The sequence below is a fragment of the Chrysochloris asiatica genome, unplaced genomic scaffold (assembly GCF_000296735.1).
Source record: "Chrysochloris asiatica unplaced genomic scaffold, ChrAsi1.0 scaffold00094, whole genome shotgun sequence".
NCBI lineage: Eukaryota > Metazoa > Chordata > Mammalia > Afrosoricida > Chrysochloridae > Chrysochloris > Chrysochloris asiatica.
Genome location: NW_006408612.1, coordinates 4,684,827 through 4,698,737, shown reverse-complemented (window position 1 = coordinate 4,698,737; position 13,911 = coordinate 4,684,827). Strand labels below are relative to the sequence as shown.

Here is a 13,911-nt window from a genome sequence, read left to right as displayed (position 1 = left end):
TATTTTAGTTTAATTAAAGTAAGAGAAATATTATGGAACCTTATTTTCAGTTTAGGTTGTAAATTTAGTATTTCAGTAATTTAGTCCATTCATGTTGATGAGCTAAAACATGAATCAGCACAGCATTTTTCAAAAAGAGGTTGTTATTGCTATTGCTTTTACTAAGACCTACAATATCATTATAAATAATACACTGGCTTATTTTACTTAAAATATTTTTGAGTTGATGTTTCTTGATGGTTTTAAAAAACTTGAGTGTTTGCCTAAGCATGGTTTATTTACACTTGTTATTGTTTTTACTTACACATACTCTTCTTTGCTTGTGTCTCGCTTTCAAAAAGCCATTTGTGGGAACGGAGAAGTTAATCTTTTCCAAATGTTATGCAATGTGGCATGAGTTTTCTCTTTTTCCTTTTCCATAGGTATTCTCTGAGTTGTTGTTGTTGTTTTTAAGGGCCATCGAGTCAGTTCTGACCCATAGTGACCCTGTATAGGGTTTCCGAGGAGCAACTGGTGAACTTGAACCGCTGACCTTGTGGTTCAAATTGACTTTGCAGTCTGGCACATTAGCCCACAGCACCACACTAGGAGTAGATACCTCTTTTACTCTCTCCCTCCCCTTTGTTTTTATGCCTGTTTGCACTAGAGAATGCTCTTGTAATGAATTACTATAGCCATGTCACTGCTGGTGCCACCCAGGGCTACTCTAGGTTGTGGTCCTTTTTTGTCATGTGGCTATGTGTTTATATTTAGATGGAGACTTGAATATCTTCAGTGGCAACTTTTTACTATAATGCCAGCTACCATGATAGATGTTGTTTTGTCCAGTAAGGGTTTAGAGTTACTCAAAGGAGTTACTCAAAACCAACAAACAGTTGTGGACCTTGCTTTTAGTTTATAAATTTATGTAGAAGGTTATATAGAGGTTCATTTTGTTGTAACCTTAGGTTTCTGGGTTTGGTGCACAAACCATTGTTTTAGAAACAAAATAAGCCTAATAGTAGTCTTTTTCTGCCTTTCTATGGTGTTTCCAGTAAACTAGGATCCTTTTTTCTTTGTATCTTAAAGGATTTTCTAATTTATTCCTTTCTCATTTGGTTCAAGCTCACCAGCTGCTCATGGGAAACCCTATACAGGGTTGCAGTGGGTTGGAACCAACTCAGTGGCACTTAACAACAACAATATTTGGTATTTGGGTGTACTTTGTTTTCTTTTAGGAACCCTGGTGGTGCAGTGATTTAAAGCACTCCACTGCCAACCAAGTGGTCAGCAGTTGGAGCATTGAAGAAGAAAGATGGGACACTGTTTTCTAAAGATTTCATCCTTATAAACACTTCTGGGGCTGTTCTGCTACCATAGTATCGCTATTAGTTGGAATTGACTCAGTGGTAGTGTGTTTGGTTTGGTTTTAGGATTGCATTTCACTTTCTAGTTCATAAAGCTTAACTTTGTCTTTTGATTTTTATAACCCTGAAAGGTATTATTTCTTCCCACTTTATTTTAACATGAAGAACTTGAGAGTTGTCTCATCACACATTGTTATCTAGGACTAAAATTCATTTTGGAGTTGTTTTCTTTCTAGTGTACCAGTACCCTGCCTCCTCTCCTCACCTTAATTGTTAAGTGCCATCTAGTCAGTTTCTACCCATATTGACTCTGTAGGGTTTTCAAGGAGCAGCTGGTGAGCTTGAACCGCTGACCTTGCAGTTCAAACAGCTTTGCAGTCAGGCGCATTAACCCACAGCACCACCTCACATGAATAGTTTTAGTTTAAATCATGAAATCTAGTTTTGTTTTTTAAAATTTTTTTCCCCCATTCCTTTGTAAAAAATCAAATACCTAAATACATTTTTTAAAATTGCAAATTTGTCACAAAAGACAATCCTTTTTCTGTGCTTCATATGTATTTTTCTAAATACTTTCAGCTTAAGTTTATTTACAAAAAAAAAACCACCTCAGAATATCACTTTATTCTTGGTTTAAGAATTTGTCTTCAGTTAATATCCTACTTTGCTGGAGAAAATGGTACTGTAGTTTATTTTGACTTAGCCTCTGTGCAGGGGCAACTTTTGGGCAGCATTTCATTAGATTTGTCATTTGAGTGGTTGTACTTATTTTCATGGAATCTCTTTGACTGGAAAGCTTTTATTAAAGGTTGAATATTTGATCTGTCATACTCTGTCTTCATTGTTACTTGGAAAAAATATTTTTGATGTCATAAATAATGATTTTTTTTTTAAGGAATAAAGAGTGACAAATGAAAGTATTTTAAAATTAGTTTGTGTATGAGATATGGTGTCGCACTGTGGGATAATGCACCAGACTGCAGAGCCGTTGGTGGTTCAGGCTCACCATCCACTTCTCGGAAACCCTATACAGGGTCGCTATGATCGGAACCGACTCGTTGGCACTTAACACAACAGTCTTGGTGATAATTGAATAATTGTAAACTTAATGCTGGTCAGAAAAAAATCGAACAATTGAGTCTCAAAAGATGAACAACCTTCGTAAGATTGTTGTTATTAAGTGCGTTGAATTGATTCCGACTCATTAGCAACTGTGTACAGGGTTTTCCAGGAGCACCTGGTGGGTTTCAACAGCAGACCTTTTGGTTTGTAGTCCAGTGCTAATCCATTGGATTTTAGACAGGCTTCAGTAAAAATTGTGTAATAAAGTTTAATGAATAGATTTAAATATCTTTAGTGTACTTAAAATTCCAATAGACTGAAATGAAACATGAATTATATTGTAGTATTAGGAAAGATGACTTAAGTTTGTGATTTTTATACCAGATAGAAGTTAAAGAATATGTAATTTTGATGTCTGGTGCCTCATTTTAATTGTCTTTGTGTTTAAAGGATGAATAACTATTTTAGTTTGTTGCTATGTGTTATCCAGTCGATTTTGACTCATATCGACCCTGTCTAGGGTTTCCAAGGAACAGTTGGTGTGTTTGAACTGCTGCTCTTGTGTTTCACAGTCCAGAACTGATCCTACAGTGCCAAATCAGGAGTTGTTGACATTTGTAGTTGGTCCAACATTTTCACTGTTTTTAGTCTCTTCTGCCTTTCTTTCGTCTTCTTTCACTAGGTCTTAGTTTACCTTTCTTTAGCGCACCACTTACTTGCTTAGAAACCTTTTACAGCTTTCCTTCACAATCTGCAGAATAAAGTCCAAACTCCTTAGCAGAGTCTATGAAGCCATTTACTTGCTCAGATAGGAATGTCTAGTCCTGTTCTCCGCTACAAAGTAGGCGATTCAAACCCTCCGGCCACTCTTCTGAAGAGAGATGAGGTTTTCTGCTCACGAAAAGATTTACAGTCTCAAGAAAACCCTATACAGGTTTGCTGTGAGTTGGAATTAACTTGATGGCAGTAGGTTTAATTTGGTTCCCTATTACTTCTAGAAATCTAGGAATCTGAGCCTCTTCAGGCATTCTCTTGAATGCCAAACTATGTTATTCTTTGGAGTTTCTTTTTGTCCATGACAATATTGTTGCTAAATTTTCATTAATTTTTTTTATTCCTATTTCCTAACTTTCCATGTTGAACATTTTTATTGTAAAATACCTCTTGTGTGATCATATGGTTAGTGCATACCGCTTTTCACTTGGTAGTATGTATGTGCAAGTCAGCTTGGATACAATGTGAGCTATTGGAAGACAGATTGTGTATCAATGGGTTGATTCACATGCTTGTTTAATTTGGCAGATAGGCTCAAATGTTTGAATTGGGTTATTAAACTGGTGCATCCATTGAAATACGTACTTCCTAACTATGGGTCTTCATGAAAATTAGAAACCGAAAAGTTTTTGTTTCTATAATATTTGCATTAAATTTTATGGAATGGTTTATGTCGGGAGAACAGTATTTAATCTTTTTTAGATCTTAAGTCTGTTTTGAGACAATGATTACATACATTACTCCTTTCCCTAAGATTGGACTCCCTTAAAAAGTTGTTCTATTTTAGAGACTTAATGTTGTTAAGTGCTGTCGAGTCGGTTCTGACTCATAGTGACCCTGAATAAGGTCTCCAAGGAGTTAACTGGTGTTTTTGAACTGCCTTTAGTCCAGTGCTTAGCCTACAGAGCTATATCAGTTAGCTTTATTTTGATGGTGATTTTTTCATAGAGGGTATGGTTCCCCATGTGACTCCCTTCCCCTAAAATTGTACTTCCTCAAAAAGTTGTTCTATTTTAGAGACTTCATTGTTGTTAAGTGCCCTTGAGTTGGTTCCGACTCATGGTGATCCTGATAGGGTTTCCGGAGTGGCTGGTGAGCTTGAACCACCAACCGTGCAGTTCAAACCTACCTTGCAGTCCAGCAAATTAACCCACAGTGCTACACTAAAGACTTTGTGAGACTTCGTGGGGATGTGCCATGGAGCGACCTTGTATAGGGTTTCCGAGGCTGTATATCTTCACGGGAGCAGAAAGCCTCATCTTTCTTCTGCAGAACAGCTGGTAGTTTCAAATGCTGACCTTGAGGTTAGCAGCCTGACTCATAACCACTATGCTACAAGAGGCCTTGTTGTTGTTGTTGAGTGCCGTCGAGTCGATTCTGACCCATAGCGACCCTGTATAGGGTTTCCAAGGAGCAGCTGGTGAATTTGAACCGCCGACCTTGCAGTTCAAACGGCTTTGCAATCTGGCGCATTAACCTCCAGAGCCACACCAGGACTCCACAAGAGGCCTTAGATTCTTTTAATCCCAATCATGGATCCCTAGGTTGAGAATACTGGCTTAGATATGGTGGTGTGTTTATTGTCTAGTGGTAAAGTTGCAGGAAATCACAAGTAGGCCTAAATGGAAGGAGAATCTCAGAACCTGTGCCATCAAGTCGATTCTGACTTGTAGTGGTGGTGGTGGCTGTGTGCCGTGAGTCGTAGTAGGACAGTATAACTGCTCCCCAGGATGTCTGAGCAGCTAGCCTCATCTTTCTCCCTTGCAGAGTGACTAATGGGTTCAAACCACTGACCTTGCTACTAGTAGCCCAATGCTTACCCCTCTGTGCCACCGGAGTTCCTGAAAGTAGGGTGGTGGTAAGTGCCGTAGAATCAGTTCCAATTCATAGCAACCCTGTATAGGACTTCTGTGGAGTAGCCAGTGGCTTTGAACTGCCAACCTTGTCGGTCCATTGCTTATCCTACTGAGCCACAGCTGTCTGGCTTTATTTTAATGGTGATTTGTTCATAGAGGGTATCATCCCCCAGTGGGAGACAAGTATGATATAATGAATAAGGGCATTGGTTTTAGAGTTAGATTTGTCCTGATTTTAAATTTGTTTTCAACCATTTAATAAGTACGTGGTCTTATCTCTCAGTTTTCTTATTGGTGAAATGGGGATGACACCACCTGAATTGTTTTAAGAAGTAAATGGTGGTGGTGGTGGTTATGTGCCGTGGAGTTGGTTCCGACTCATAGTGACCCTGTATAGGTTTTCCGAGGCTGTAAATCTTTATGGGAACAGAAAGCCTCATCTTTCTCCTGCGGAACAGCTGGTAGTTTCGAACTGCTGACCTTGCGGTTCACAGCCTTATTCGTAACCACTATGGTACCAGAGCTCTTTACGAAGTAAATGACACAATCTTGTAACTCCTACCCTTATGCTTGGTATGTAAAAGAAAAGCTCATATTTTAGATTACTGTTATTCCCTTTAAAAAAACCTTACTGACATTGTCATGTTGTTATTGTTAAGTGTCCTCGAGTCTGTTCCAACCAATAATGTCCCTGCCCTGTATAGTGTTTCCAAGCAGCAGCTGGTGAGCTTGAACCGCCAACCTTGAGATTCAAACCAACCTTGCAGTTCAGCGCATTAACCCACAGTACTACACCAGGACTCCGTAGTAGGGTTTGATTGCATTGTGTTTTTCTACCTTAATATTTCTCTAATCTTGTGTAATCTACAATTAGGGGATGATGCCTAAGATACTAGCAAGTCACACAATGCAAGATGTGTATGCCTGCCATTCTGCTGCAGATGTAAAATAGAGTAGTAGGAAAAGCCATACCAATAGCCTCCAGCTTTTAGTTTCTAGGAGAACCTTTCAGATAGGGCTACTTTTGCTGTGTGGTCATAGGACAAAAACCTTAACTCGTTATTTTAAGGTCTCATATTTTTTTCGTATGTAGTTCATGAGAAAAGTAAAGAACATTGATGGCTTGCTAATGGAGTAACCCTAGCCATGCATTTATAGTGGTGTACAGCTAAAAGTGGTGGCCAAGTTGGTTCTAACACCTTAGGGACCTTGTGTAGGGTTTCTGAGGCTGTATATCTTCTAGGGAGCAGAAAGCCTCATCTTTCTCCTGTGGAGCGGATGGTGGATTTGAATTCAAGACTTTGTGGTTAGCAGCCCAACGTGTAACCAACCCACTACATCCATCACCAGCCCAGCCCGCCTTCATAATAGCGTTATTGTTGTTAAGTGCTGTCAAGTTGGATTTGACTCACAGACACCCTGTGTTGGTTGCCGAGGCTTTAAATCTTTTTCTGGGAGTAGAAAGCTTCATCTTTGTCCCAAGGAGTAACTTGATGTACTCGAATTGCTAATCCTGTTGCTTGTAGTCTAGTGCTTATCGTATGGATTCACTTGATTTACATTTTATAGTAACATTATTTTTCTAACTTGGGAAACTTAGAAAACATTGCACAAGTAGTGTTTTTTTCTTGTTCATAAATATATAAAGCACCTGGTTTAGTGATACATTTTTAGAGGATTGCATGCTCTTTGAATTTTCCAATAGTTTTTAGTTTGAGAAGTCCATAAACTCTAGCTACCTTCACCTTTTTATTTTTTAAATTGTATAGTATTAGTAGGGAGTGTGGTGACTCTGTAGGATAAATACTGGGCTGCAAACTACAAGGTCGGGGGTTCAAGCCCATCAGCCCCTCTGTGGAAAAAGAGGAGGCTTTCTGCTCCCACAAAAGATTTATAGACTTGGAAACCCTGTACAAGGTTGCAGTGAGTAGAAACCAATTCGACAGCACTTAGCTAGCAACAAGAACAGAAACACAGCGTTAGTGATCCTAGATCAAGAACTAGAAGATTAATTTGTGATTTCCCACCCCCAAATAGGACCATCATAATAACGAGCAAAACTGGAAGTGATTGTTTTTGTAGTTCAAAAAGCACTGCTTCTGTATTTGAACTCTATTGTGTATAAGATAACCTATCTTCAGGAAGTAGGATTGATGCCAATTTTCAAGGATTGATTTAAATAGCTCACAAGTATATCATGTAACATTTTTTTTTTGTTTTCTTCATCCAGACAGGTGATTTGGCTTCTGCACAGTTAGGAGGAGCACCAAATCGATGGGAGGTTTTGTCAGCCACACCAACAACCATAAAAGATGAAGCTGGTAATCTAGTACAGATTCCAAGTGCTACTACTTCAAGTGGGCAGTATGTCCTTCCCCTTCAGAATTTGCAGAATCAACAAATATTTTCAGTTGCACCAGGATCAGAGCCATCAAATGGTACAGTGTCCAATGTTCAATATCAAGTAATACCACAGATCCAGTCATCAGATGGTCAGCAGGTTCAGATTGGTTTTACAGGCTCTTCAGATAATGGGGGTATAAATCAAGAAAGTGGTCAAATTCAGATCATTCCTGGCTCTAATCAAACTTTACTTGCCTCGGGAACACCTCCGGGTAATATCCAGGATCTCATACCACAGACTGGTCAGGTCCAGGTTCAGGGAGTTGCAATTGGTGGTTCATCTTTTCCTGGCCAAACCCAAGTAGTTGCTAATGTGCCTCTTGGTCTGCCAGGAAATATTACCTTTGTACCAATCAATAGTGTCGATCTAGATTCTTTGGGACTCTCTGGCAGTTCTCAGACAATGACTGCAGGCATTAATGCCGATGGACATTTGATAAATACAGGACAAGCTATGGATAGTTCAGACAATTCAGAAAGGACTGGTGAACGGGTTTCTCCTGATATTAATGAAACTAATACTGATACAGATTTATTTGTGCCAACCTCCTCTTCATCACAGTTGCCTGTTACTATAGATAGTACAGGTATATTACAACAAAACACAAATAGCTTGACCACTTCTAGTGGGCAAGTGCATTCTTCAGATCTTCAGGGAAATTATATCCAGTCGCCTGTTTCTGAAGAGACACAGGCTCAGAATATTCAGGTTTCTACAGCACAGCCTATTGTACAACATCTACAACTTCAAGAGTCTCAGCAGCCAACCAGTCAAGCCCAAATTGTGCAAGGTATTACACCACAGACAATCCATGGTGTGCAAGCCAGCGGTCAAAATATATCACAACAGGCTTTGCAAAATCTTCAGTTGCAGCTGAATCCAGGAACCTTTTTAATTCAGGCACAGACAGTGACCCCTTCTGGACAGATAACATGGCAAACCTTTCAAGTACAAGGGGTCCAGAACTTGCAGAACTTGCAAATACAGAATACTGCTGCCCAACAAATAACGTTGACACCTGTTCAGACACTCACGCTTGGTCAAGTTGCAGCAGGTGGAGCCTTGACTTCAACTCCAGTTAGTCTAAGCACTGGTCAGTTGCCAAATCTACAGACAGTTACAGTAAACTCTATAGATTCTACTGGTATACAGCTACATCCAGGAGAGAATGCCGACAGTCCTGCAGGTAAGTTTATTTTATACAGCGTTTGCTAGAAGATCATTCTTTGTCTGTTTTAGATTATGTTATGCCATAGATCAATTCAGTGAGACGTTAACATTGCTTTAGATATTTATCAGCCTTTGACTCTCTTTAAAAAGCCATAGTACATTTCTCAGTGTTGTATGAAAAGTGACATAAAAATATTTTCCAGATTGTTCTCCATTGAAACTTTGTAATTTTTGACATTGAGGACTAATTTCTCTGTTACACCAATTACATTTGAAGTTTTTCCCTATCAATTTCATATTTGTTTTCATATCTGATTAGTACTGTTAAGCCATTACTTAAAAGTTTTATTTGGGAGGTAGGGTGTCTTGGGTAGGTAACATAGGTGTGATGTAGGTAAAATGTTTTTAAAATTGTATTTGGTTGGAGAGTCAGGTTGACATAGTGAAAACATAATCTTGGGAGTAAAGATTACTTATATTGTCTCAGCCACTAGATAGTTATATTGTTTTTGGCTAAGCCATTTTTTCTTTGGTGACTTGTTTTCCCATAATGTAAAATTGCCAAAATGGTTTTCCTACCAGCAGTTTGGAAGGAACCCATGTAGTGTAGTGGCATATGAGTTGGGCTACTAATCTCAAGGTTAGCAGTGGGAAACTACCATCCATTCTGAGAGAATGATGGGGCTTTCTGCTCCTGTAAAGATTTACAGTCTAGTTAACTCAGTACAGGTCACCTTTGAGTCTGAATGGACTCTACACACACACCACCAGCAGTTTGGAGCCCTTGTAGTGCTGTAAGGATAAGCACTAGACTGCAAACCACAATGTCCGCAGGTCAAGAAAGAGGAGGCTTTCTGTTCCTATAAAGATTGACAGTCTCAGAAACCCTATACAGGGCAGTCTGAGTCAGAATCAACTGGATGGCAGTGAGTTTGGAGTTTCAGTTACCACCAATTTACAGGGGTTCTAATTTTCCTATATCTCCACCAAAACTTGTTTATCTTTTTGGTGTCTTACTGTGGTTTTGATTTTCTTTTCCAACTCTGTCTTTGTAATGTTCTTTGTAATTAATTGGGTTTTAATAAAGTAATCTGCATCCTGAAGTAAGTTGTCTTTGAAAAACACTTTTTCCTCTAATGGTGCACTTGTATTAGTTGTTTGAATTTCAAGAGCTACTAGATGCTATTTTCATGGGATACTGTTTTTACTTGGAAGAACACCTGACAAACTATAGTAACTGAGACTCAGTCCTTTAAATAAAAGATATTTTTTCAGATATTTTCTCACATAACCTCTATTGCAAGAAAAAAAACAGATGGTGGTTGTTGTCCATTATAAAATTTGAGCTTTTAAATGAAAATTGGAATTTAGAAAATATGAATGTTTTACCATGAGCTTAATAGTTTTTCAATACTATTTTTGATGAGATGAGTGGTGATATTAATAAATAGGGTTTTTGGACTATTAAAATGCATGAGCATTTAGAAGATCTGTATTACTCAGTGAACAAGTATTTTTCAAATGACAAACTCATTTATGCTACAAAATTATCATATACTTAAAGTCCAAGATAGATCAGTGATAGAGTATTGAAAATTTACTGATAGGGTTTCAAATTCTACATTGTAATTGATCTTTAAGAAATTCCTGCATGTCAAACTTGGTAAAGCATCACAGAAAAATAGCCACAATTGGTTATTTCTCCTTTTTTCATCTACAGGGATGAGTCAAAAATTATCTGCACTCTGGCTACAGAATTTATTTAAATCAGCTTTTAGAAAAGATAAATACTTCAGTTTTGACATTATCTCTTTGCTTACCTTTTCCATCTGTCAACAAGCTTTCCCATATTAAAAAATGTTTTAGGCTGAGCTGCGAGCCACAAATACACTGCTGTCTTCACATCTTCATCAGAGGTGAATCTTAGTCCTCAAAAGGCTGCTTTCAGGGTACCAAGTAGGTGAAAGTTCAATAGAGCAAGATCAGGCCTATAGGGAGGATGCTTTTACATCTGAAAATGAAGTTTTTGTAGTGTGTCAGCAGTGTGGGCAGAGGTGTGTGAATGTGCAATGTCATGCAACATCACAGCATCCTTGGCTAGTAGTCCTCTGCTTTTTAAATTCTGAAGTTGAGGCTTCAGTTCTTCAGTGAGCATCTCACTGTAAGGAGCATTGTTGATTATTGAACCTTTTTCATGATAGTATTCCAATACTGGCCCTTGAGAATCCCAGAAAACTGTAAGCATCAATCTTCTAGCTGATAATTGACTTTTAAACTTTTCCTTGGTTGTCAGTTGAGGATGTTTCTTTTCCATACTCTGCTGTTTGCTCTCAGGCTCACAGTGATTAATTCATGTTTCATCATCAGTAAAGATTTTTTTAAAAGAAATTTTACCTTCCTTTGAGTATCAGTCCATTTTGTTTGCAAATGTCCACATTCACACCTGCATAGCAGTGACCTTGAGTGGAAAGGGCTGATAAAGACAGTGCAGCTAACAGAAGTTTTAATATAACTGGAGTGTGGATACTTTTTGACTCACCCTCATGTGTGTGTATGTGTGCATCTTTGTGAGATTAGCTATTTTTTTTTTTTGCAACTCAAACCATATGTTGTAACAGTTTATATAGAAGCATATATAGTAGATTCTAACTACCTTCTTTAAATCTAGTCATTAAAAAGAGGTTTGCAAAAATGTAAACCGTGACTGCACATTAATTTTTTGTTTTGTTTTGGGAAACAGTTACTCTTCATAAAATGTTAGTTATGTTGACATTTAATAGATTAAGTTTAGGTGAACTTAAACTATAATTACTATTATAATTTCTAGTGTATTGGTACCACTGGTGTACCGTTCTTAGTCATAGCAACCTTGTATAGGGCTTCTTTGTGGGTACGGAAAACCTCCTCTTTCTCTCCTGGTGGGCTTGAATGGTGGGCTTCACTGGTGGGCTCGAATCACTTATCTTATGGTGCACAGTCCAGTGCTTAACACTATTCAGTTGATCTTTATTATTTGTTGGTGGATTTTATATTGTGAATTTGTCTGCTTACTAAAATTTATTTGTAACTCCAAAATCAGAACTTGTGCTTTTACAGGCATTCACAGATATATAGAATGGTGAAAAATTTGAGTCACCAATCAATAATATAAATTGATTGAATCAAATAGTTTTTAGAAAGTTTTTTAAAAACTTGTATAAAGTTAATTGGTTAATGGAGGTGTGTATGTATTGGAACAACATCTTTGGGGAATTTATGCTTTCATGGGTTTATGTTAGTCCTGAAATTCAGTTATGTTGCACCAAGGGCTTCAGTAAAGTCATATATTGTATAAACACTGGACTGCTAACTGCAAGGTGTTGGCGGTTCAAAATTACCATCTGCACTGTGGAAACCCTATACAGGATTGCTGTAAGTCGGAATTGACTCCATGACACTGCTATCAAAATAGAAACATGGTCTGAACCAAATATAAATTGGAATTTTAAGTGGTAATCCAACTATTGATTGGTGGCAAGGAAGGATGAAAGAAGTACAGACATACCTTGAAGATATGGGTTTGGTACCAGGCCATTGCGATAAAGCTAATTACATGTTGTTGTTTTTTTTTTTTTGTTGTTGTTTTTTAAGTCCATACAGAAAAGTTATGTTTACACTATAATATTAATTGTGTATTATGAAAAGGCTTGAAATATTATGAGGATTACTAAAATGTGACACAGAAATGAAATGAGCACATGCTGTTGGAAAAACGGCACTGATAGATTTGCCCACAAACCTTCAATTTGTTTAAAAAGTAAAAAATAAAGTTTGTATAGTAAAATGAGGTGAGCTTGTACAGTCAGTCCCTGGATTATGAACATGTCTTAGAGACAGTGTCTTAGTTAAGGTATGACTTTGAACTGGTTTTATCATGGCCAATGCAGTGAACCAGATTGGAATATTTACAATTTGGGTGATTTGTCACTGTAACTGGAATGGAGAAAGTAGACATCATAGCTCTGGATTGGGAAACTCGGAAGGGGGCATAGTGAACCCATTCAGGAGTCTGATATGTGTGACTAGATTATTGGCAGAACTGTGAAGTTTCACACATGTTTAAAGTGGGGAGCAATCTTTGAGTGGGGTGCTACCATCTTTGAAACCTTGCTTTAATGTTATGTAAATCTGCCCTAATTTTGAAACTGTTGAATTTAACATTCGTTATCGTCATCTTCACCTTCACTTTGTTATACATGAAGCTTTTAAACAACTAAAAAGGCTTTAAACCTTTAGCACTAAAGGTTAAATGAGCACTTACATGGTAGCGTAGTGGTTACGAATCGGGCTGCGAACCTTAAGGTAAGCGGTTCGAAACTACCAGCTGCTCTGCGGGAGAAAGATGAAGCATTCTACTCCTGTAAAGATTTACACTCTCGGAAACCCTATACAGGGTCACTGTGGGTCGGAACCAACTCGATGGCACATAACAACAACATATACACCTGTTCTGATCTTGTTTATAACTTAGGGACTGCCTGAACTCCAGAATACTATTTAAATTTAATGAAAATTTCCCATTTCAAGAAAGTAGGGAAAGAGTTTAAAAAAGTAAAAGTTAAAGTGAGTGAATTTTTCATTATGGGGATATTTGGAAATAGGAAAAATAACCGTTGGTGTACTGTCTTTTTAATTGGTAAGAAGAATGGTAAATTATTTCAGGGAGTGGTTTTTTGCACGTGAACAGTGAGTAGAAATTTCTTATATGTGTCAGGCCTAGTATGCCCAGATTAGAATAATTAAATGAAAGTTTGATAGTGGTTTACATTTTTACTTTTGGTAAGTAAGGAATTAACAATTTTCTAAAAAATACATGAGAAGGCACCATGGTTATACCAGGGTTCTGGAATTTCTTTGACCTTTTTAATGATTTTTTTTTTCCTTTCATTGGAAATTAACCCTATACCTGTTGACCTCCCAACCCCTCCCCCAAGCATGAATCTGACTTGCAGGTGGGGGTGGGGGGGCACAAGGGGTTGATAATTTTTTGAGCAAATTTCCCTATCCCCTATCCTCTGGGACATGGAGCTAACCAGGCCACACTGTTTCTGTTCATTACTGGCATGCTGTTTTTGTTATTTATTTTTTTTAATTTAAGGTTTTTATTGTGGATTGAATGAAAGTTTACAGGGCACATCATCAGTTTCACATTCAACAATTCATATAACTTGTTGCATTACATTGATTATAATCCCTTCCGTATACCATCAGTTAAAAGTATTTCTCTTTATCCACTTTAGCTTTTTTGAAAAAACACACA

At 37.8% G+C, this 13,911-nt stretch overlaps 1 protein-coding gene across 1 annotated transcript in view; it reads left to right on the top strand.

Annotated features, from left to right (window-relative positions):
* SP3 (Sp3 transcription factor) overlaps positions 1-13,911 on the top strand; it is a 62,221-nt gene that overhangs the window by 3,341 nt on the left and 44,969 nt on the right. Inside the window, 1 exon segment of the mRNA XM_006866650.1 lies at positions 7,269-8,628. Coding sequence (XP_006866712.1) covers positions 7,269-8,628 — 1,360 coding nt within the window.